This window comes from Terrapene carolina, unplaced genomic scaffold, assembly GCF_002925995.2.
Source record: "Terrapene carolina triunguis isolate 2854851 unplaced genomic scaffold, T_m_triunguis-2.0 Scaffold421, whole genome shotgun sequence".
Classification (NCBI taxonomy): domain Eukaryota; kingdom Metazoa; phylum Chordata; order Testudines; family Emydidae; genus Terrapene; species Terrapene triunguis.
Window position 1 is genome coordinate 430000 of NW_020664772.1, and position 21792 is coordinate 451791.

General features: G+C 52.3%; 1 protein-coding gene across 3 annotated transcripts; it reads left to right on the plus strand.

The window, feature by feature from the left end:
* The first annotated feature begins 9554 nt into the window (after positions 1 to 9554).
* LOC112125291 (butyrophilin subfamily 1 member A1-like) lies at positions 9555 to 20101 on the plus strand. Of its 3 annotated transcripts, XM_026658240.2 has the most exons (10): positions 9555 to 9715; positions 10192 to 10272; positions 10453 to 10629; positions 12180 to 12521; positions 13130 to 13411; positions 13895 to 14008; positions 14928 to 14948; positions 16084 to 16104; positions 17065 to 17088; positions 18662 to 20101. In XM_026658240.2, exons 3-10 carry the CDS (start codon positions 10551 to 10553, stop codon positions 19297 to 19299), a joined length of 1521 nt encoding a protein of 506 aa, XP_026514025.1. In that variant the 5' UTR covers positions 9555 to 9715; positions 10192 to 10272; positions 10453 to 10550; the 3' UTR covers positions 19300 to 20101. The 3 variants fall into 3 exon arrangements, with proteins under 3 accessions (XP_026514025.1, XP_026514024.1, XP_026514026.1); XM_026658239.2 differs by lacking the exon at positions 10192 to 10272; XM_026658241.2 differs by lacking the exons at positions 10192 to 10272; positions 14928 to 14948.
* Positions 20102 to 21792: the final 1691 nt, after the last annotated feature.

A 21792-nucleotide genomic window follows, 5' to 3' on the forward strand; every position in this document is an offset into this window, starting at 1 on the left:
AGACGCATGTATAGGCTGTTGGCCATGTTTTATTAGTGACGACCCCTTGCTGGAAGGCTGTTTTCACACTACGTAAATGGAAATAAACCTGTTCTTCAAAAAAGAAAAGCAAATTCCATCACACGCAAAGGTAACATCCCCCTCTGACAAAGTGGAAATCGTCTGTGATATTTTTATGACACCTATACGTGCCTCAGTTTCCCCTACATGCTGCATTGTTACCCAGTGGGGGGGAAAGAGCTGTTTGCTCTCAGGGCAGGCTAAGAGACATAGGTGTGGGTGTTGCCCGGCTGTCTGGGCCTCAGTCCCCATATCAGTGGAGCATCTGGGAAGACCATAGCAAATCCAGTCACCAGGACATTGGCACCTACCATCCAAGGACCCAGAGGGAGATGGATTCCGTCTCCGCAGGGAGCTGAGCAACATCCGCCAGCTGGAGAACAGAGGACTGGAGATGGGGAGGTTGGGGTATAAGATTTGGGTGCTCACCTGGAGTCTGACCAAAGAGGTCAGACGGGGAGACAGATGGAGCTTGACCATGGGGGTTCACTACAGTTTGGCTGGGCTCTGGGCTGACCAGAAAGGTCTATGCTTTAATGTTCAGTTCTCTGTGCTAACCTAGGGACTTCCTAGGCTGTGTCCAGCTGACTAATAAACCTGACTGTTTGGACAATGCTATTTGAGTGTCACTGCAAATCCTGGCTGAGGTGCGTGAGTCCCTGAAGCATGGACAAATCTCTACCACAGGGGTGGGCAAACTACGGCCTGCGGGCTGGATCCAGTCCACCAGCCGTTTTAATCTGGCTCTCGATCTCCCACTGGGGTGCAGGATCTGGGACTTGCCCCGCTCCAGCTGGGGAGCAGGGTTGGGGGCTGCTCCGCGCAGCTCCCAGAAGCAGCGGCATGGCCCCTCTCCAGCTCCTACACATAGAGGCAGCCAGGGCGCTCCACTCCGCACACTGCCCCCATCCCAAGTGCTGCCCCCCGCAGCTCCCATTGGCCGGGAACCACAGCCAATGGGAGCTGCAGGAGCGGTGCCTGTGGACAGGGCAGTGCGCAGAGCTGCCTAGTCACACCTCTGGGTAGGAGCTGGAGAAGGGACATGCCGCTGCTTCTGGGAGCCGCTTGAGGTAAGCACCGCCCAGAGCCTGCACCCCTGAGCCTCTCCCCATGCCACAACCCCCTGTCTCAGCCCTGATTCCCCTCCTGCCCTCCAAACCGCTTGATCCCAGCCCAGAGCAACCTCCTACACCCCAAACCTCTCATCCCCAGCCCCACCCCAGAGCCCACACCCCCAGCCAGAGCCTGCACCCCCTCCTGCCCTCCGAACCCCTTAGTCCCAGCCCTGAGCCCCCTCCCACACTCCAAACCCCTCGGCCCTACCCCTCACACATGACCTTCATATTGGTGCACATAACAAAATTCATTCCACACATGGCTGAGAAAAATTAGAGGGAGCACTGGTCAGGTGCCCAGGTAACAGGGGATCCAGTACCCAGACTGCAGCAGGGCAGCACCCAGTTTCTCTCTTCTTTTTGCTGCTCTGTCACTTTTCCAAAGCTGGATAAGTTTGGTACAGAATGGACAAAGATAAAGAACACCCCCGCCCCCTACCTGTTACGTGGGGGGCAAGTCATCAAGGGCAAGTCATGCCTGACTAACCTAATTGCCTTCTATGACGAGATAACTGGCTCTGTGGATTAGGGGAAAGCAGTGGACGTATTATTCCTTAACTTTAGCAAAGCTTTTGATATGATCTCTCACAGTATTCTTGCCGGCAAGTTAAAGACGTATGGGCTGGATGAATGGACTAGAAGGTGGATAGAAAGCTGGCTAGATCATCAGGCTCAACAGGTAGTGATCAATGGCTCCATGTCTAGTTGGCAGCTGGTATCAAGCGGAGTGCCCCAAGGGTCGGTCCTGGGGCTGGTTTTGTTCAATATCTTCATTAATGATCTGGAGGATGGCGTGGACTGCACTCTCAGCAAGTTTGCAGATGACACTAAACTGCGAAGAGTGGTAGAAACGCTGGAGGGTAGGGATAGGATACAGAGGGACCTAGACAAATGAGAGGATTGGGCCAAAAGAAATCTGATGAGGTTCAACAAGGACAAGTGCAGAGTCCTGCACTTAGGATGGAAGAATCCCATGCACTGCTACAGACTAGGAACCAAATGGCTAGGCAGCAGTTCTGCAGAAAAGGACATAGGAGTTATGGTGGACGAGAAGCTGGATATGAGTCAACAGTGTGCCTTTGTTGCCAAGAAGGCTAACGGCATTTTGGGCTGTACAAGTAGGGGCATTGCCATCAGATCGAGGGACATGATCATTCCCCTCTGTTCGACATTGGTGAGGCCTCATCTGGAGTACTGTGTCCAGTTTTGGGCCCCGCACTACAAGAAGGATATGGAAAAATTGGAAAGAGTCCAGCGGACAGCAACAAAAATGATTAGGGGGCAGGAGCACATGACTTATGAGGAGAGGCTGAGGGAACTGGGATTGTTTAGTCTGCAGAAGAGAAGAATGAGGGGGATTTGATAGCTGCTTTCAACTACCTGAAAGGGGGTTCCAAAGAGGATGGATCTAGACTGTTCTCAGTGGTAGCAGATGACAGAACAAGGAGGTGAGGCACTGGAATGGATTACCTAGGGAGGTGGTGGAATCTCCTTCCTTAGAGGTTTTTACGGTCAGGCTTGACAAAGCCCTGGCTGGGATGATTTAGTTGGGGATTGGTCCTGCTTTGAGTGGGGGGTTGGACTAGATGACCTCCTGAGGTCCCTTCCAACCCTAATATTCTATGATTCTATGATACATGCTTATTATTTATGGCTGTGTTTGTAGCGTGGCAGCACCTGGGAGCCCCCAACGCTAGGTGCTGTCTGCAAAAAGACGGGAAAGATAACACTGGTCTACAATTTTTGAGAAGTCGTCTGCTTCAGAGATAAAATGTTCTATTTATTATGTATTTTGATGTGCTGAATTAAAATATGACAATTAAAACAACTGATTGGCTACTGTTTCTAAGATATTTAAGTTTTTACATTTTAGGTCTATGTATATTGTGTAGATAGTAGAGTTTTAATCATAAATTGTAAACCTAGGTCTTTTCATGTGTTTATGGTTGCTTAACATGATAATATTTCACCTGTCCTGTTTATGTAACACTTTAAAAATCAGCAAAAGGGTTATATAAATAAAATTTATTATGAAACAAAAGGCAAAAAACTATTATGTACATAGTTTAGTCCTATTCAGTGTCTACTCGGCGCTTCTTGGCTTGTCTCTTGTATTCATTAAACGGAGCATCTCTTGTCACTGTCCAGCAATAGTCTGCAAGCATTGATGGGCTCCATTTGCCCTGATAGCGTTTCTCCATTGTTGCAATGTCCTGGTGAAATCGCTCGCCGTGCTCGTCGCTCACTGCTCCGCAGTTCGGTGGAAAAAAATCTAGATGAGAGTGCAAAAAATGTATCTTTAGTGACATGTTGCAACCAAGGCTTTTGTATGCCTTGAGGAGGTTTTCCACCAACAACCTGTAGTTGTCTGCCTTGTTGTTTCCGAGAAAATTTATTGCCACTAACTGGAAGGCTTTCCATGCCGTCTTTTCCTTGCCACGCAGTGCATGGTCAAATGCATCATCTCGAAGAAGTTCACGAATCTGAGGACCAACAAAGACACCTTCCTTTATCTTAGCTTCACTTAACCTTGGAAATTTTCCACGGAGGTACTTGAAAGCTGCTTGTGTTTTGTCAATGGCCTTGACAAAGTTCTTCATCAGACCCAGCTTGATGTGTAAGGGTGGTAACAAAATCTTCCTTGGTTCAACAAGTGGTGGATGCTGAACACTTTTCCTCCCAGGCTCCAATGACTGTCGGAGTGGCCAATCTTTCTTGATGTAGTGGGAATCTCTTGCACGACTATCCCATTCGCAGTGAAAAAAGCAGTACTTTGTGTATCCAGTCTGCAGACCAAGCAAGAGAGCAACAACCTTCAAATCGCCACAAAGCTGCCACTGATGTTGGTCATAGTTTATGCACCTCAAAAGTTGTTTCTTGTTGTCGTAGGTTTCCTTCATATGGAATGCATGACCAACTGGAATTGATGGCAAAACATTGCCATTATGCAGTAAAACAGCTTTAAGACTCGTCTTCAATGAATCAATGAACAGTCTCCACTCATCTGGATCGTGAACGATGTTGAGGGCTGCCATCACACCATCGATGTTGTTGCAGGCTACAAGATAACCTTCCATGAAGAAGAATGGGACAAGATCCTTTTGACGATCACGGAACATGGAAACCCTAACATCACCTGCCAGGAGATTCCACTGCTGTAGTCTGGAGCCCAACAGCTCTGCCTTACTCTTGGGTAGTTCCAAATCCCTGACAAGGTCATTCAGTTCACCTTGTGTTATGAGGTGTGGTTCAGAGGAGGAGGATGGGAGAAAATGTGGGTCCTGTGACATTGATGGTTCAGGACCAGAAGTTTCATCCTCTTCCTCGTCTGACTCAAGTGAGAATGATTCTGGTGCATCAGGAACCGGCAGTCCTTCTCCGTGGGGTACTGGGCGTATAGCTGATGGAATGTTTGGATAATGCACAGTCCACTTTTTCTTCTTTGACACACCTTTCCCAACTGGAGGCACCATGCAGAAGTAACAATTGCTGGTATGATCTGTTGGCTCTCTCCAAATCATTGGCACTGCAAAAGGCATAGATTTCCTTTTCCTGTTCAACCACTGGCGAAGATTTGTTGCACAAGTGTTGCAGCATATGTGTGGGGCCCACCTCTTGTCCTGATCTCCAATTTTGCAGCCAAAATAAAGGTGATAGGCTTTCTTAACCATAGTGGTTATACTGCGCTTTTGTGATGCAAAAGTCACTTCACCACAAACATAGCAGAAGTTATCTGCACTGTTCACACAAGTACGAGGCATCTCTGCTCACTTTGGCTAAACAGAAATGTGTCCCTTTGCAAAATCAAACACTGACAAATAAGAGAGCACGACATTGTATGATTTCTAGAGCTGATATAGGGCAATTTGTTCAACAGAGTGATGTAAGCTTCATTATGATTGCATCATCCATGACTTCTAGGAATAACACGATGCAATTCATATCATGTATGATGCAATACCAGCTTCAGATTGCATCATTCATTGTTTTGCCTAAAAAGCAAGTACTGTCCAAACCCAGTCATAGATTTATTCATAGATCCAGTCAAAGATGTATTTTAGTCATTTCTGGTTTAAACTGAGATCCCTTCCCTTTATAACTCACTTATCCTCCGCCATTCCCAAGTCAAGGGTCGTATATACTGACCCAATAGCATATCTTGAAAACTAGAGCCAATCAACAATTTTAAGCATCATTTTCGTTCTCAGTGACCCAGAATTAGTAAAGTTTGACTACATTTATTTCAGAAGCATTTTGGCTGTAGAGCAGTGTAATCAAAGAAAGCTTTAAGTGACTCATTTGGGTTCTTGCATTCAGTGGCAAGAAAGGGGGGAAACCTGGGGAGAAGTATATTACAAACCCAAATGAAAACCGCCATTCAACACAACAGGAAAAGGGCCTCGTTCCAAAATTCCCCATGGAAAACATCAACGACGACACCTTTTTGGGTGGGGGAAGGGGTGGGTTGAAACATTCCCAGTCATGATTCAGTGTTTATTATCTGGGTTGTACTAGCCCAGCCATGGAGTGAGGCCCACCGAGGGACATCTACACTGGAATAAAAGACCCATGGCTGACCCGGAGCAGCTGACTCACACTTGTGGGGCTCAGGCTGTGGGGCTAAAAATTGCTGTGTAGACATTCAGGCTAGGGCTGGAACCTGGCCCCTGGGACCATGCAAGGGGGGAGGATCCCAGAGCCAGGACTCCGATACAAGCCTGAACGTCTACACAGCAACTTTTAACCTCCAAAGCCAAGTCGCGCGAGCCTGACTCAGCTGACCCAGGCCAGCCTCAGCCATGCAGTGGGGCTTGTATTCCAATGTAGCTGTAGTCAATGGGGCTACAGCCGGTGTCAATGGGCTATAGCTGCATTGGAGACATGGGGCCAGATCTTCAGCTGGGGTCAATGGGCCGCAGCCCCATTGGAGTCATGGGGCCAAATCCCCAGCTGAAGTCATAAAATCATAGAATCATAGAACTGGAAGGGATCTCGAGAGGTCATCTAGTCCAGTCCCCTGCACTCATGGCAGGACTAAGCATTATCTAGACCATTCCTGACAGCTGTTTGTCCAACCTGCTCTTAAAGATCCCCAATGATGGAGACTCCACAACCTCCCTAGGCAATTTATTCCAGTGTTTAACCACTCTGATAGGAAGTTTTTCCTAATATCCAACCTAAACTGCCCTTGCTGCAATTTAAGCCCATTGCTTTTTGTCCTAACCTCAGAGGGTAAGAACAATTTTTCTCCTTCCTCCTTGTAACAACCTTTTATGTACTTGAAAACTGTTATCATGTCCCCTCTCAGTCTTTTCTTCTCCAGACTAAACAAACCCAATTTTTTCAATTTTCCCTCATAGGTCATGTTTTCTGGACCTTTCATCATTTTTGTTGCTCTTCTCTGGACTTTCTCCAATTTGTCCACATCTTTCCTGAAATGAACACAATACTCCAGTTGAGGCCTAATCAGCACAGAGTAGAGCAGAAGAATTACTTCTCGGGTCTCGCTTACAATACTCCTGATAATGATGTTTGCTTTTTTTGCAACAGCGTTTCACTGAAGATATTGAACAGAACCGGACTCAGAACCGATCCCTGCGGGACCCCACTCATTATGCCCTTCCAGCATGACTGTGAACCACGGATAACTACTTTCTGGGAATGATTTTCCAACCAGTTATGCACCCACCTTGTAGTAGCTCCATGTAGGTTGTATTTCCCTAGTTTGTATATGAGAAGGTCATGCGAGACAGCATCAAAAGCCTTACTAAAGTCAAGATATACCACATCTACCACTTCCCCGCTATCCACAAGGCATGTTACCTTGTCAAAGAAAGCTATCGGGTTGGTCTGACACAATTTGTTCTTGACAAATCCATGACGGCTGTTACTTATCACCTCATTATCTTCTAGGTGCTTGCAAATTGATTGCTTAATTATTTGCTCCATTATCTTTCCGGGTACAGAAATTAAGCTGACTGGTCTGTAATTCCCCAGGTTGTCCTTATTTCCCTTTTTATAGATGGGCACTATATTTGCCCTTTTCCAGTCTTCTGGAATGTCTCCCATCTTCCATGACTTTTCAAAGATAATTGCTAATGACTCAGATATCTCCTCAGTCAGCTCCTTGAGTATTCTAGGATGCATTTCATCAGGCCCGCATGATTTGAAGACATCTAACTTGTCTAAGTAATTTTTGACTTGTTCTTTCCATATTTTAGACTTTGATCAATGGGCCCTAGCTCCATTGGAGTCAATGGGGCCAGATCTGCAGCTGGGGACAATCAGCGTCACTCCACTGGAGTCAGCGTCCCTTTGATCAGAGCTCCCAAGCTTGCTCTGTAAGTGAGTTGGAGCTTGCTAGCTAGCAGCCGTCTCCTTCCCACATCCCTCCATCGTCCCAGCCCTGGCACAAAGTCCATAGCCCTGGGTGATTGCCACCAAAAGAGCGAGATACCACACCCGTTGCTGCAGCAAAGGCTAAAAATTCTCCGGGCAGGGTCCATTGGGATCCAATCCCAAGGGGGCAGCGCTGCCTGTGCCGCGCTCCAGGGGCGGCCTGCAGGGAATGGAGCTGAGAACGAGGTGGTGGTTTGCAGGACAGCGGGAGGGGCAGGTGCGTCCAGCACTATAGCGCCTGCCTGGAGGATATTGACCAGGAGCCTGGTGGGGGGAGGAATTGCCCCAGGGCTAAGACCTGGTACAAGATCTAGATCGTCACCATTTACGCACCCCAGGGGTGTGACAATTCACCGCCCTGATACCTCCAATCCGCCCATCTGCCTTGGGAGTGCTCATAATCCCTGGGCCCACCAGAGGACCCCAAGATAATGAGTGATGCCCAAGACCGGCTGCTCCCAGCCAGGAGACGGGTCAGTGGAAATGGAAGGGGGAGACATTCAAAATGCGGCCTGAGGAAATGGGATGGCTGGCTTTCACTTTTCCCTGTGTCACCCACGGTTAGCCTGTGGGACTCCCTGCCACCATGTGTCACTGTGAGATTAGCAGGGCTGGGGTCTGAGAGAGGAGAAGGGTGACCAGACAGCAAATGTGAAAAATCGGGACGGGGGTGGGGGGTAATAGGAGGTAATAGGAGCCTATATAAGAAAAAGCCCCAAAGGAGGCAGCGCTGTAACAAACAGCCAGGAGAGCCACAGACAGAGACACTGTCTAATGCTGGAGAGCGAGGAAGGAATTAACCCATGTGGGTGGTTTATCCTGCTAGAGCCCCATCACCGGGCTGTTACATCTGCCACTGCACAGCTGGTACTGTTGGAAACTGGACACCGGGCTGGCTGGGCCCACTGATCAGTTCTGGGGTGGCGGGGGGCGAGATAATGGGTGGTTAGCCCCACCGATCAGTTCTGGGGTGGCAGGGGGCGAGGTACCCCCTGGCTGGACCCACCAATCAGTTCTGGGATGGCGGGGGGCGAGATAATGGGTGGTTAGCCCCACCGATCAGTTCTGGGGTGGCAGGGGGCGAGGTACCCCCTGGCTGGACCCACCGATCTGTTCTGGCAGAGCCAGCTTTAGGACCTGCTGGCCCGATTTGAATACCTGGCGGCGGTCCAGGTCTTCGGAAGCACTTTGGCAGCGGGGGGTCCTTCACTCAGCTCCGGGTCTTCCACGGCACTGAAGGACCCCCCCGCCGCCGAAATGCCACTGAAGACCCGGAATGGACCGCCACCGGGTGAGAAAATAAAAATTAAAAAGGTGCCTAAGGCGCAGGGCCCTTAGGCGCAGGCTTGGGGCCCTCTTAGGCACGAGGCCCGAGTCCGGGGAATTGGGTGAATCGTCCTAAAGCTGGCCCTGTGTTCTGGGGTGGCAGGGGGTCAGATACCGGTTGGCTGGGCCCACTGATCTGTTCTGGGGTGGTGTGTGGGGGGGGCGGGCAGTACCAGACTGGCTGAGCCTGTGGGTCTCTGACCTGGGGTTGCCAACAGTCCCTTATTACAAGGGACGTCCCTTATTTCTTCATCTCTGTACAACAAGACGGGGAGTTGCCGAGTGCTGCACAAAGGAGCAAGAAATGCCCCTGGTGAAGGTAAAAGTGCTGCATGATACACGGGGTTCACAGCGTGGGTCAGTGGCTCTCAGCAACCCCCCCCCCCCACACACACACACACATTGTCCCAGCGCCCCAGCTGCTCGATGTTCTTATTAATGATCATAATCGTAAGAAAACAGCCCCTTGGTTTTGAACCCCAGTGTCAGCACCGCTGGGGGGGTGGCAGGGAAGGATGGGGGAGGTCAGAGTCCGCTGGGTGCAGCCCTGCTGTGCAGCCCAGCCCCAACCATGCGATGTCTGGCTGTTCCGGGGCGGACTCAGTGGCCAGGCCGGGAACGCCCCTGGAGAGGAGATTTCCTTGTCCTGCGGCGGGGTGGGACGTGTCGGGGGCCAGCTCACCCCGCGGGGGACTCTCCAAAATGCTCCGCCTGGTTCCCGTCCGGGTCTCGTGTTTACAAACCCCCAGGACATCCCGCCTGCTCCTGAGCCCCTGAAACCACCCCCTGGTCCTGAGCGCCAGGTGTCAGTAACCGTAAGTAGCACATTACACACTCCCTGGGCCAGCTGCCTCCAGAAAGGGGAGATTCTGAGACAACCCGTCCCGGACAGCTGGCACCCCGCTTCCCAGCCCCTCCTCCGCTTGTGGGACTGGGGGAGCCGTGCCCAGAAAGATGGGGGGCTCCGGGGGACAACGCCAGGAAACGATTTCTTGCAGCGGCGCTGGAACAATGTGCACCGGGGGGGTGCTGAGAGCTCTGGAATTGTAAACCCTGGGAAACCACTTCCAGTAGGGGGTGCCGCAGCCCCTGTGGTTTATTTACCAGCGCCTGGGGGGAAAGGGCGATTTCTCCATTTCCCCACGTTTTAATGAGTCAATTAACTAGTTTCTCTCCCGCTGAATTATTTTTACCGCCATGTTACTGTATGTCACTTCCTCCAGCTCAGAGAGGGAGACAATTACGCGGGGCGGGGCGACTTTCACTTTGACATTTCTTCTTTCTGTACTAGGGAGGGGAAAAGTCTGAAAAGCAGCCAAGAGTTGGCCTTTTATCTGCCATTTCAAAGCAAAACACAGTGTGGCAACGCCAGGTAAACGCGGGGGGTTCCCCTGGCAGGTTTTGGTGCTGACGGTTTTGTTTCCTGTGGAAAGCAAATACAATTTCTTAAGAGAAAATGCTGATTTTGCAGGAGGCCCCGTTGTTTCAAGGGGAAAGCTTTTGGTTGAAGAACTGACCTGTTGAGGGGCTCACGGGTGTTGTGCCTTCCCAGGTCCCATGCGGATGAGGAGCCCGGAGCCCGATGCCCCCTCTGTGCGGTGACCGGTGCTCTGTGCCGGTGCCAGGAGACGTCTGCCAGAGGCCCGCAGGATGGAGAGCGCCCAACACCGCTTTCAGGCCATACCAGTTGCCCTCTGCCTCCTCCTGGGCATTGGGACGGCAGCCCCAGGTGAGACTGGCATGTGTGCCAAGGGGACACCGTCAGGATGTGATCCAGTCTGTTCCAAACCAGCGCTCCCCCACATCCAGTGCAATTCCACAACTGCTGCGTCTTAGTTCCACATCCCAAGGGTAGCACAGGGCCCAAACCACCTCGGATGGCCAGTGCCCAGCGAGCCATGGGCAGCTTGAACCCTCACAAGGTGCTGGGTGCTAGAGAAGATGCCCTGTTGGTTAGCAGGGGCCAGTGCCCCGAGATACACCTGCCACCCTCTACTGGGGCTCGTCTATACCCCACAATTCCCCAGCGTGAATGGGTTAAAAGCTCTCTAGTTAAACTGGCCCTACCACCAGTGTGGGCACCTCTCTGGTGGCTTCCCACTAGTTCTCCCAATTGGCCTCAGGCCTGGAAATTGATGAGTGTGAGCTAAGTTTAAATCAGTTTAAGAGTGTGCACACGTGCAAACACACACCCGCAGGTCCAGTTAAATCTATTTCACATCATGGCTGTAGCTAGGCCTCCTCATTCTGGGGTTGGTCTGTAATAACACACTCACACGCTGGTTTTACACTTCTTCAGCGCATAGGATGAGCCCACAAGGGGAGCAGAGTTGAGGTTTTTCAAGCCTCCGGAAATCTGACAGCTCCTGACTTTTGAATGCTTGATTAGCTACCTAGTATTCTTTTGATGTAGTGTCATTGGAGGTAATTACTGTTACAGTAGCACCTAGAGATACCATAGTGTCTGGCACTGCGCAGACACACGGTGGCCGAGATCAGAGCCCCGTCGCGCCGGGCACTGTGCAGACATACGGTGGCCGAGATCAGAGCCCCGTCGCGCCGGGCGCTGCACAGACACACGGTGGCTGAGCTTGGGGCCCCATTGCGCCGGGCGCTGCGCAGACACACGGTGGCCGAGATCAGAGCCCCGTCATGCCGGGTGCTGCACAGACACATGGTGGCTGAGCTTGGGGCCCCATTGCGCCGGGCGCTGCGCAGACACACGGTGGCCGAGCTTAGGGCCCCGTCGTTCTGGGCGCTGCGCAAACACACGGTGACTGAGATCAGGGCCCTGTCGCTGCACAGACACACAATGAAAGACAGTCTCTGCCCCAAAGAGCAAATACTCTAATAATAGCACCTAGTTCTTATCTAGCACTTTACAGCAGTAGATCTCAGGGTGTCTTGCAGAAGAGACCAGTATCATTATTCTCACAGTACACATGGGGAAACCGAGGCACAGACAGGGAAGTTCCTTGCCCACATTCACTCAGCAGACCAGTGCAGAGCCAGGAATGAACCCAGGACTCCTGCCTCCCAGGCCAGCGCTCTAGTCACTTGGCCACAGTGTCTCTAAAGAAGCCTGGATCTTTATCCCTGTGTCCCAGCAAGGGCATTGAGGCAGAGAGCGATGGAGTGACTGGCCTGCGGCTACACCAGGGATTGGTGGCAGAGCTGGGAACTGAGACCGCCAAGCTGGCCACCCCTCGGCGGGGACTCGCTGAACATCAGCCCCTCCCCCTCCCATGCTCTCTGACCAGATGCTGTTTTCTCCCCCAGAGTCATTCCATGTGCTGGGTCCCGCCAGCCCCGTCTCCGCCCCGCTGGGGGGCACTGTGCTGCTGCCCTGCCACCTCTCCCCCGCACTCAGTGCCCAGGCCATGCAGGTGAAATGGAGCCGGCCCCAGCTGGGCCAGGATGTCCACGTGTACCTGCCGGACGGGAGCGAGATACAAGGAACGGGCTACCAGGGCAGAACGGAGCTCATCATCCAGGGCCTGGCCAACGGGAATGTCTCCCTGAGGATCCGGGACATCCGGCTGTCAGACGAAGGGCAGCACTTGTGCGAGGTCCGGTCACCCACTCACTACAGCACGGCCCTGCTGGAGCTCAGCGTGACAGGTGAGCGGCTCCGACAGCGTGTGGCTCACTCCCACGGGAGCGCTGGGCGTCGCAGTGCAATGGGGGATTGTGACACGCCCTTGGACCCGTGCGCTGTCCTGCTGCATTTCACCCGCAGATTCAGGAGCAGAGATTTCCACAGTTGTCCTGGGGATTTGGGTACCCAGCTCCCATTAAAATTCCCTGGGACGCCTCCCCAGAGTGCAGCCTTTAGAAGTGCCATTCCCAGAATCAAAGGCTTAAAATTGTGGGGGGCAGACCCCCAGCCACTGTCTGTAGCTCCATTGGAGTCAATGGGGCCAGATCCCCAGCCAGTGTCAGTGGGCCGTAGCTCCATTGGAGTCAATGAGGCCAGATCTCAGCTGAGGTCAATGGCCATAGCTCCATTAGAGTCAATGGGGCGAGATCCCCAGATGGGGTCAATGGGCTGTAGCTCCATGAGAGTCAATGGGGCCAGATCTCAGCTGGGGTCAATGGGCTGTAGCTCCATGAGAGTCAATGGGGCATATCCACGGGGCTTTGTAAAGTACTTTGAGATCACTGCTATCACAGATGTGTTAGTCATTCTTACTGTGTTAACTTTTTGCTACTGATTGTCCATCCCCCAGGCTCTGGCTCAGACCCCGTCCTGCACATGGCTGGGCACAAGGACCTGGGGGTGTGGGTCTTGTGTCTCTCTGCGGGGTGGTACCCAGAGCCCCGCGTGATCTGGAGGAATGGCCGCAGGGAGACCCTGAGCCCCGAGTCTGAACAGAAAACGCGCAGTGACGACGGCCTATTCAACGTCTCCAGCTCCTTGGTGGTGACTGAGAGCTCGGACCCCGCACTGACCTGCACTGTCAGAGCCGGCTTCTCCGGCCCAGAGAGAGAGACGACTATTCGTATCACAGGTGGGCTGCCTGCACACCTCAGGTTCCTCCCTGATGCTTACCCACGTGGCTTGGCCTCATTGCAGACAGGGGGTGACTCCGGATTGACCCCAGGGGAGCTGAGATCAGAATCCAGCCCTGCTCCCATTGCAGGCAGGGGTGACTCCAGATTGACCCCAGGGAAGCTGAGATCATAATTCAGCCCTGCCCCCATTGCAGGCAGGGGTGACTCCGGATTGACCCCGGGGGAGCTGAGATCAGAATCCAGCCCTGTCCCCATTGCAGTTGGGGAGTGACTCCAGACTGACTCAAGGCAAGCTGAGATCAGAATCTGGCCCTGCCCCCAGGGCACTTGGGGGGTGACTCCAGATTAGCCCACGGGAGCTGAGCTCAGAATCTGGCTCTCAGCCCTCAGTACCTCCATTGACTTCACCTTTCCCAGCAAAGTGCTTAGGAGCGCTCTCGCTGCTCCTCTGAGAAGCTGCAATATTTGTTCTCCCTCAGGGCTCTTCCCCAGGCATGCCCCGGAAATGATGGCCTTTCTCATCTTTCTACCAGTATCTGTCTTCCTCGTGACTTTGGCTGTTTATCTCTTCCGAAAGCTCCAGGTACTCAAAGGTAACAATCTCATTCCAGGCAGTGCAGTAGGGAACGTGTTTCATTGAGAGGCCAATACTTCTTCCTAGGGGAACGTGTGGGTTACAGACAGAAAATTCCATACAAACTACTTCTTTCCTGGAAGGCGGAAGTTAGTCACCCCTGTGCAAACAAAGTCAGGGCCCCATCATAACAGGTGCTGCACAGACACACACCAATGACTGAGATCAGGGCCCCATTGCACCAAGCACTGCACAGACAACAGTGACCGAGATCAGGGCCCCGTTGCGCCAGGTACTGCACAGACACATGATGACAGCCTCCTTCCCCTAAAGAGCAAAATAAAATAAAGAGTCAAAATAAACAAAGGGTGGGAGGGGAAACTGAGGCAGAGAGAGTGGCAGTGTCTTTCCCAAGCTCTCCGAGCAGTTCAGCAGCAAATCCAGGAACCAAAGTCAGCACTTCTGAAGGCCTGTTCAGTGCTCTAACCATTGGCCCATGCTGCCTCTTTGGCTTAATCAGGGGAAAAGCTGAGAGGAAGGAGAGAGATAAGCCCAAATGATTGTGCCTAAGCCCTGCCCAGCATCACGGATTTCAGGGAAACTGGCCATCAGGCGAGTCAGTCCCTGCACTCTGGGAGCACAGACCCTGGCTAAGAATTCATTCCTAGAGGGTGAAAATGGACACCCACTGGGGGGCTGGGCCAATGGATTCTCCCTGGCTGCCCCCTCTAGGACGTACATACATTTCCCCAGAGCCACGCGCGCCCCTTGGTCTGTCCCAGGAGGTGGGAACGGGATGAGAGTGGTGTGCGTGCTCAGTGGGGAGGTGAGGGAGAAACAGACGTAGCGGGACGGTAGAGATGAGCCACACAGAGCGCAGGAAATCCCCCTTGAATGTCGCTCCTGCTCACAGCCTCACCTCTTCCTTTGTCTTCCAGAGGAGGTGTCCAAAGAGCACGGTGACTATTCCCAGCACGTGATCACTTGTGTCTCTGTAACATCGCCTCAGCGCCCATCGCGTAATAGTGTATCAGGGCAGAACCGAGAGATCCCACCCGAAATCAGGGCCCTGTCGCGCCGGGTGCTGCACAGACACACAGTGACCGAGATCAGGGCCCCGTTGCGCCAGGCACTGCACAGACACACACTGACTGAGATCAGGGCCCCGTCGCGCTGGGCGCTGCACAGACACACACTGACTGAGATCAGGGCCTCGTTGTGCCGGGCGCTGCACAGACACACAGTGTCCAAGATCAGACCCCCGTCGCGCCGGGCACTGCACAGACACACAGTGACTGAGATCAGGGCCCCGTTGTGCCAGGCGCTGCACAGACACACGGTGACCGAGATCAGGGCCCTGTTCGCCAGGCACTGCACAGACACGTGGTGACAGCCTCCCTCCCCTAAAGAGCAAAATAAAATAAAGAGTCAACATAAACAAAGGGTGGGAGGGGAAACTGAGGCAGAGAGAGCGGCAGTGTCTTTCCCAAGCTCTCCGAGCAGTTCAGCAGCAAATCCAGGAACCAAAGTCAGCACTTCTAAAGGCCTGTTCAGTGCTCTAAACATTGGCCCATGCTGCCTCTTTGGCTTAATCAGGGGAAAAGCTGAGAGGAAGGAGAGAGATAAGCCCAAATGATTGTGCCTAAGCCCTGCCCAGCACCACGGATCCCAGGGAAACTGGCCATTGGGCGAACCAGTCCCTGCACTCTGCCTGGCCAGCCACGTCTCTCTCTCAGGCTTGATCGGCCTGTATGGCCTCCGGCAATGAGGCTCTTTCTGGAGGGTTTACGGGAGCACAGACCTGGCTAAGAATTCATTCCTAGAGGGTGAAAATGGACACCCACTGGGGGGGCTGGGCCAATGGATTCTCCCTGGCTGCCCCCTCTAGGACGTACATACATTTCCCCAGAGCCACGCGCGCCCCTTGGTCTGTCCCAGGAGGTGGGAACGGGATGGGAGTGGCGTGCGTGCTCAGTGGGGAGGTGAGGGAGAAACAGCTGTAGTGGAACGGTAGAGATGAGCCACACAGAGCGCAGGAAATCCCCCTTGAGTGTCGCTCCTGCTCACAGCCTCACCTCTTCCTTTCTCTTCCAGAGGAGATGTCCAAAGAGCGCGGTGAGTATTCTCGGCACACGATCACTCGTGTCTCTGTAACATCGCCTCAGCGCCCATCGCATAATAGTTTATCAGGGCAGAACTCAGAGATCCCACCCGATATCAGGGCCCCGTAGTTCCGGGCACTGCACAGACACACAGTGACCGAGATCAGGGCCCCGTCGCGCCAGGCGCGGCACAGACACACAGTGACAGATCAGGGCCCCGTCGCGCCAGGCGCTGTACAGACACATGGTGACCGAGATCAGGGCCCCGTCGCGCCAGGCGCTGCATAGATATACAGTGACCAAGATCAGGGCCACATTGTGCCAGGCTCTGCACAGACACCTGCATAGCCAGGAAGGAGTCTGAGGGACCTGGAAGAGGGTGAAGGACCAGAGATGCTTCAGAGGCTGGAGTGGGGAAAGCAAAAGATGCTGTCTAGGGTCAGAGTCAGCTGAGGTGGAGAGAGATCTGCAGGGGATGGCACCCAGCGTGGGATGGGTCCAGACCCAGAGCTGCTGCCAGTTGCTGTGATCATGTTCACCCAAATGGAGCTACGGTTGATTGACACCAGCTGGGGGTCTGGCCTGCTTGCTCCCAGTTTTCTCCGGTTGCTGGAATCAGACTCCCGCCCAATGAGTGTGCGAGCTGTGGTTCAGTATTGGGCTGCTGAGCAAATGGGAAGGAATTTTCCTCAGTAAAGTTTCAAAAGATTTTTTTAAAAACTTTTCATAGAAATTTTCCTAGTGTTTTTTAGTGAACAACTGAAAATATTTGCAAACCAAAACTGTTTCTTTACTTTAAAAAATTGTGGTTTTGTATTAAAAAACAATGGAGAATTTTGAACAAAATGAAAACTTTCATTGGGGAGGAAATGGCTGTGTTTTGTTTAAACCCCCCCCAAATTTAGATGGGATTTGTTTCATCTGCTCTCGCTGCTTCCCCAGCTAATTGTGACCTCCTTTTTTATCATTGCAGAATGGAGACAATTTCTTGATAAAGGTAAAAAAAAAAAAGTTTTCTACTTATCTCCGGTACTCGCATGGTTTGACTCCTGCTGTCTCTGAGCTCCCTCCCTGACTATCACAGGCCAGAGGTAGGGCTCGAAGGAACAGTGCCTAAACTCCCTTGGTGCCTAAGTAGCTTTGAGGAGCTGGGCCTAAAAGACTTGACCACAGTCATCACACTAAAAGCCTGGATCTGAGATTCCCAGCTGAGCTTAGACAATGGATCTTTCCCAGGCTAGGACCACGAGGACGGGTGTTATGAACTGGGGCATGGGCAGCCAGGCCTTGTGATTGGAGCTGGAGTCAGTGGCTAGAAACGGTGCTGACGGTCAGGGCCAAGGGTCAGCAATGGAGCAGACTGGGCAGGACGGGGCAAGGCTGGGAGCAGGGCTGGCCCAGGAGAGATCGCAGCTGGGGGCACATGGGTTGAGCAGCTTGAGATCTGTTGTTGCTGGTGGGCTGACATCCGCGGGTGATCAGGCAGCCCTGCGGTGGCTTGGCTGTGCTCACAGGCTGCCTGGAGACCAGGGGACAAGTGCCGCTTCCAGCCCTCCCTCCTGACCCCGGGAGCTCTGCTAGCCGCACACAGACACTGGGTAATACAAAGCACAGGATACCACTGCGATATCCTTCAGCTTTCCCCAGCAAGAGCATGGAGATGCAGTGACCTTTGTAGATGGCCCCGGTGAGATTCTTCCTGAGCACAGGGCTGGGGGAAAAGAGGGGTCTGTTACCATGGAAAAGTCCAAGAAGAAAGATTTTTCTTTTTTTTTTTTTTCATTTTTGTTCGTATTTTCTGTGGATAATTCCGACTCTCCATCGAAATGTCAAAACCTGAAACATTCCAGCCAAAAATCTCCCTAGTTTGTTTTTTGGATGAAAATTATTTGGCTTCTGACCAAAGTATTCTGCATTTTAGATTAAAATGATCTGGTTTGGGGCCAAAATATTTTGGGCAAACACTGGTTTTGGGACCAAAGCGTTCTGGATTTGGGGTGAAGGTTGTCTATTTTTTTGGCCAAAATATTTTGGTTTTGGAGCATCTGGTTTTTCAACAAAGCATCCACTCTGTCCCCAGAAAGCAGGCATAGAATTTTAGAACATAAGAACGGCCAGACTGGGTCAGACCAAAGGTCCATCTAGTCCAGTATTCTATCTTCAAACAGTGGCCAATGCCAGGTGCCCCAGAGGGAATGAACACAACAGGTAATCATCACGTGATCCATCCCCTGTTGTCCAATTTTTCCAGCCAAAAACTGTTCCCATGGAAAATATCCCACCAGTCCTGGTGGATCCTGTGTCCCATTCAGAGGTCCTCCCAAAAGAGGTTGACTACTTAGGTCAGAGAAGAGCCAAATCATGCTTAGCTCCATTTTACAGATGGGGAAAGCGAGGGGGAGGGAAGGGAAGTGACTGGCCCCAGGTCAGCCATCAGGCCTGAGCTGGGAATAGAATCCAGGTGTCCTAGTGCTCTACCCACTAGGCCCCGTAGCGAGAGACTTGAGGAGCTGAGCAGAGAGGAGGTACTGCTGTGACTTGCCTTAGCGCCCGTATCCATCTCCCCGTAGTGTCCCTGTCAGCAGCAGACGTGATGCTGGACCAGAACACTGCCAACCCCTTCCTGGTGCTCTCAGTGGACGGCAGGAGTGTGACGTGCGGCATCCTCTGGCAAGACGTCCCCAAGAGCGACCAGAGATTCGACCCCCTCCCCTGCGTCCTGGCCTCCCAGTGCTTCGCAGCCAGGCAACACTACTGGGACGTGGAGGTGGGCCGGTGGGGAGACTGGGCCATCGGGGCAGCCCGGGGCACCATGGAGCGCATGGGGGCGTTCCGGCTCTCCCCGGATGTGGGGGTCTGGGCCTTGCAGTGCCAGGAGGGGGAGTGGAGCGCTCTCACTTGCCCCGAGACCCCGCTGCAGCTGGAGTCAGCACCCAGGATAGTCCGGGTGCACCTGGACTGCGAGCGGGGGAGCCTGGCCTTCTACAACACTGAGGGCATGTCACACATCTTCACCTTCACCGGCTGTTCCCGGAAACCTCTCTTCCCCTTCTTCTTGCTCTGGACCTCTGGGACGCAGCTGACCATACTACATCCGGGGCAGAGAAAGGCCATGGAGATGGACAGGACAACATGTACAGTAACACCCAAACTGGGGAAAAGGCAGGGCAGTCTTATAGAACTTCTGATCATGCCAGGGCAGAGTTAAGGGTGTTTGGCTGGGAATTCCCTTGCGTTCAAAGGGACAAAATTAAGAGTTAAGGGTTTTAACCAGGAATTTCCTTGCAAAGGGACAGTGTTACGGATGTTTGCCCAGGGATTTCCTTGCTTTCAAATAGCTGCTTGGTTAGAATTGAATTCTTAATTTACATGGCGATGCTGAACAGAGTTAGATCGTGTCTGCTTTTGGCAGTTGGGTGATCCTCTGACTTTTGTATTGTGCCTTAAAACATCTGCCCAAAATAGTTATTACTGAATGAACCTATTTTACTGAGGGCTTAGAACTTACCTATTTTTTAAAAGGCATGTTTTATTTCAATATTTGAACCAATTTTGGCTACAGCCAGGGAACCAGGCACAATCAGACTTTCCTGTGGAGATGCAACTACTACTCAGTATTACCAGCCGGCAAAACTCCAAAGCTTAAATGTTTACACAGCAAACTTTATTTGTAAACTTGTTTCATTTTTCCCTGGAACCAACCTAAGTCTACATAAGGGTATTTAACTATGAAATTAACATTGAGATACACAGCTCATTCTTTCTTAGCATGGGAAGTTCCCATCTGAGATCAGGGCCCTGGTGTGATGGGCTGTGCCCAGACACATGGTGACCAAGATCGGGGCAGAGCTGGGAACTGTCCCCATGTTTATTGAGTCCCAATCCAATGCCTTAACCATGAGCCCAGTCATGCACAGCCGGGTGCTGGCTGGTGCCCATGCAATTCCCCTGATTGGGCAGAGAACCTGAGACATATGTGAGGAAACCTCCTGGGCAGCCGTGATAGCACGGGCTGGGGCTTTGCGAGGGGGGGGGGGGGGGTTTTTTGGGGGGGGGGGATTCCCCAGGGGCAGGAGTCGGTGAGGGACTTTGAAAAAAAAGGGGGAAAAAAAACCCCTTTTGTTTGGGTGTTTTTATCCCCCCCCCCACACACACACACACAGTCTCCTTTGTTTATTCGACTTTGTCTGTCTTTGCTTCAGCATCTTTGGTTTGTTTATTTCAGTTCCTTTCTGATTCACTTTTGGGAATGAAATGAACAGCAGCGATTCCTGACCCTTGGGAATCACAGGGGGCCCTTAGCCCCTATCTGGCCAGGAAAGACAGGGGCCAATTGTCGTGGTTTGATCCTCGACAAGTCCCACGTGGCCTTGGAAGAAAGCAGAGTCCGGGGACAGTCAGGACCAGAGCAGACCAGCTCTGCGGGTTTTGGGAAGGAGGCAGTTCAGATGCTGGAAGCTACCGATCAAACTTTTATTCCAGCCTCCAGAGTGAAAGGGGACATGCGTCTGACTTCTCTCTTCTGGGAGCCAGACGCATCACTTGGGGTGGCCCTGTAACAGCAGCCAGGCCTGCTTGTGCCCGTGCATTTACCATGATTGTGCACACAGCACAGTCTGTGCAAAATCCAAGCCCAACCGGACACCTGCTCCCTGTGTGCAACCCCCCTCCACATGACTGTTACCACGGCGGTGCGGAACACGGAACTATCCGTGCAAACCTAGTGCACTCATGGGCAGAGTTGGGTGGGAATGGGGGGGCATTGCCCCCCCCAACATTGTATATGTTGAAAGTGGGGGTGTGTGGTGCACAATTTAAAGGTTTGTCCACCACCCCTGAACAGCTTGAGTCTCCACCCCCCCCCGGGCAGGCCCCCCGCCCCATTACTCTCAGGCTCCCCTCCCAGAAAGCAGTGGCCTCTCCCAGCAGCACCCAGCTGCTGCTCCTGCCTCTCCCCGCGGAGCGCGGCTGGCAGTTCACCTGGCATCCAAAGGGGGGCTACTCTGAGTCAACAGGAAATCCACACACGGAGTGAGGCAGCCCTGCACCCACCCCATGGTCCTGGTTGTGACGTTATTAATATGAACTGGGACCGTATAGATCATTGTTGCAACCAAGGTCCTGTAGTGGCACCAAATCTTCTATAAAGGGGATCAAATAAGGTGTCTAAGACAAGGTTATGGTTGCTGGTTATGATTATGCTATCTGGGGGCAGGTATCATTTTTGTATTTAAAGTTACAAGTATTGGCTCTATACTGTCTGTATTTCAAACTGGTGCTATGCTTCTGGGTGACACCCCAGATAATATGGCATCAGCTTTGCCTAACCTGCTTGATGGCCCATTAAGGACCATCAGCTATACAACTGACCCATTGAGAGAAGGCAGATACAGCAAGGCATGCAGGGACATGCCTATGGACAGAACTCTAAGGTTTTTCTATGCCATATGCTGGATAGTGTGTCTTTGGGACAAAGAAAGCAGAGATCACATGTCAAGAGACTATAAAAAGGCTGCTGCAGCTCCTCCATCTTCTCTTCAATCCTGCTTCTTACTTCTGGAGGGACTTTGCTACAAACTGAAGCTCTGAACAAAGGACTGAATGACCCATCCCAACTGGGGATGTTCCAGAGACTTGATTTGAACCTGCAGTTTATTCCATCACTGCTACAAGTCTGAACCAAGAACTTTGCCTTTACTGT

Coding starts and splice junctions, on each gene's coding strand:
- LOC112125291 (XM_026658240.2), top strand. CDS start 10,551: ATGGAGAGCGCCCAACACCGCTTTCAGGCCATACCAGTTGCCCTCTGC. Junction 13,412..13,894: donor GACGACTATTCGTATCACAG/GTGGGCTGCCTG, acceptor GTTCTCCCTCAG/GGCTCTTCCCCAGGCATGCC. Junction 14,949..16,083: donor GGAGGTGTCCAAAGAGCACG/GTGACTATTCCC, acceptor TTTCTCTTCCAG/AGGAGATGTCCAAAGAGCGC.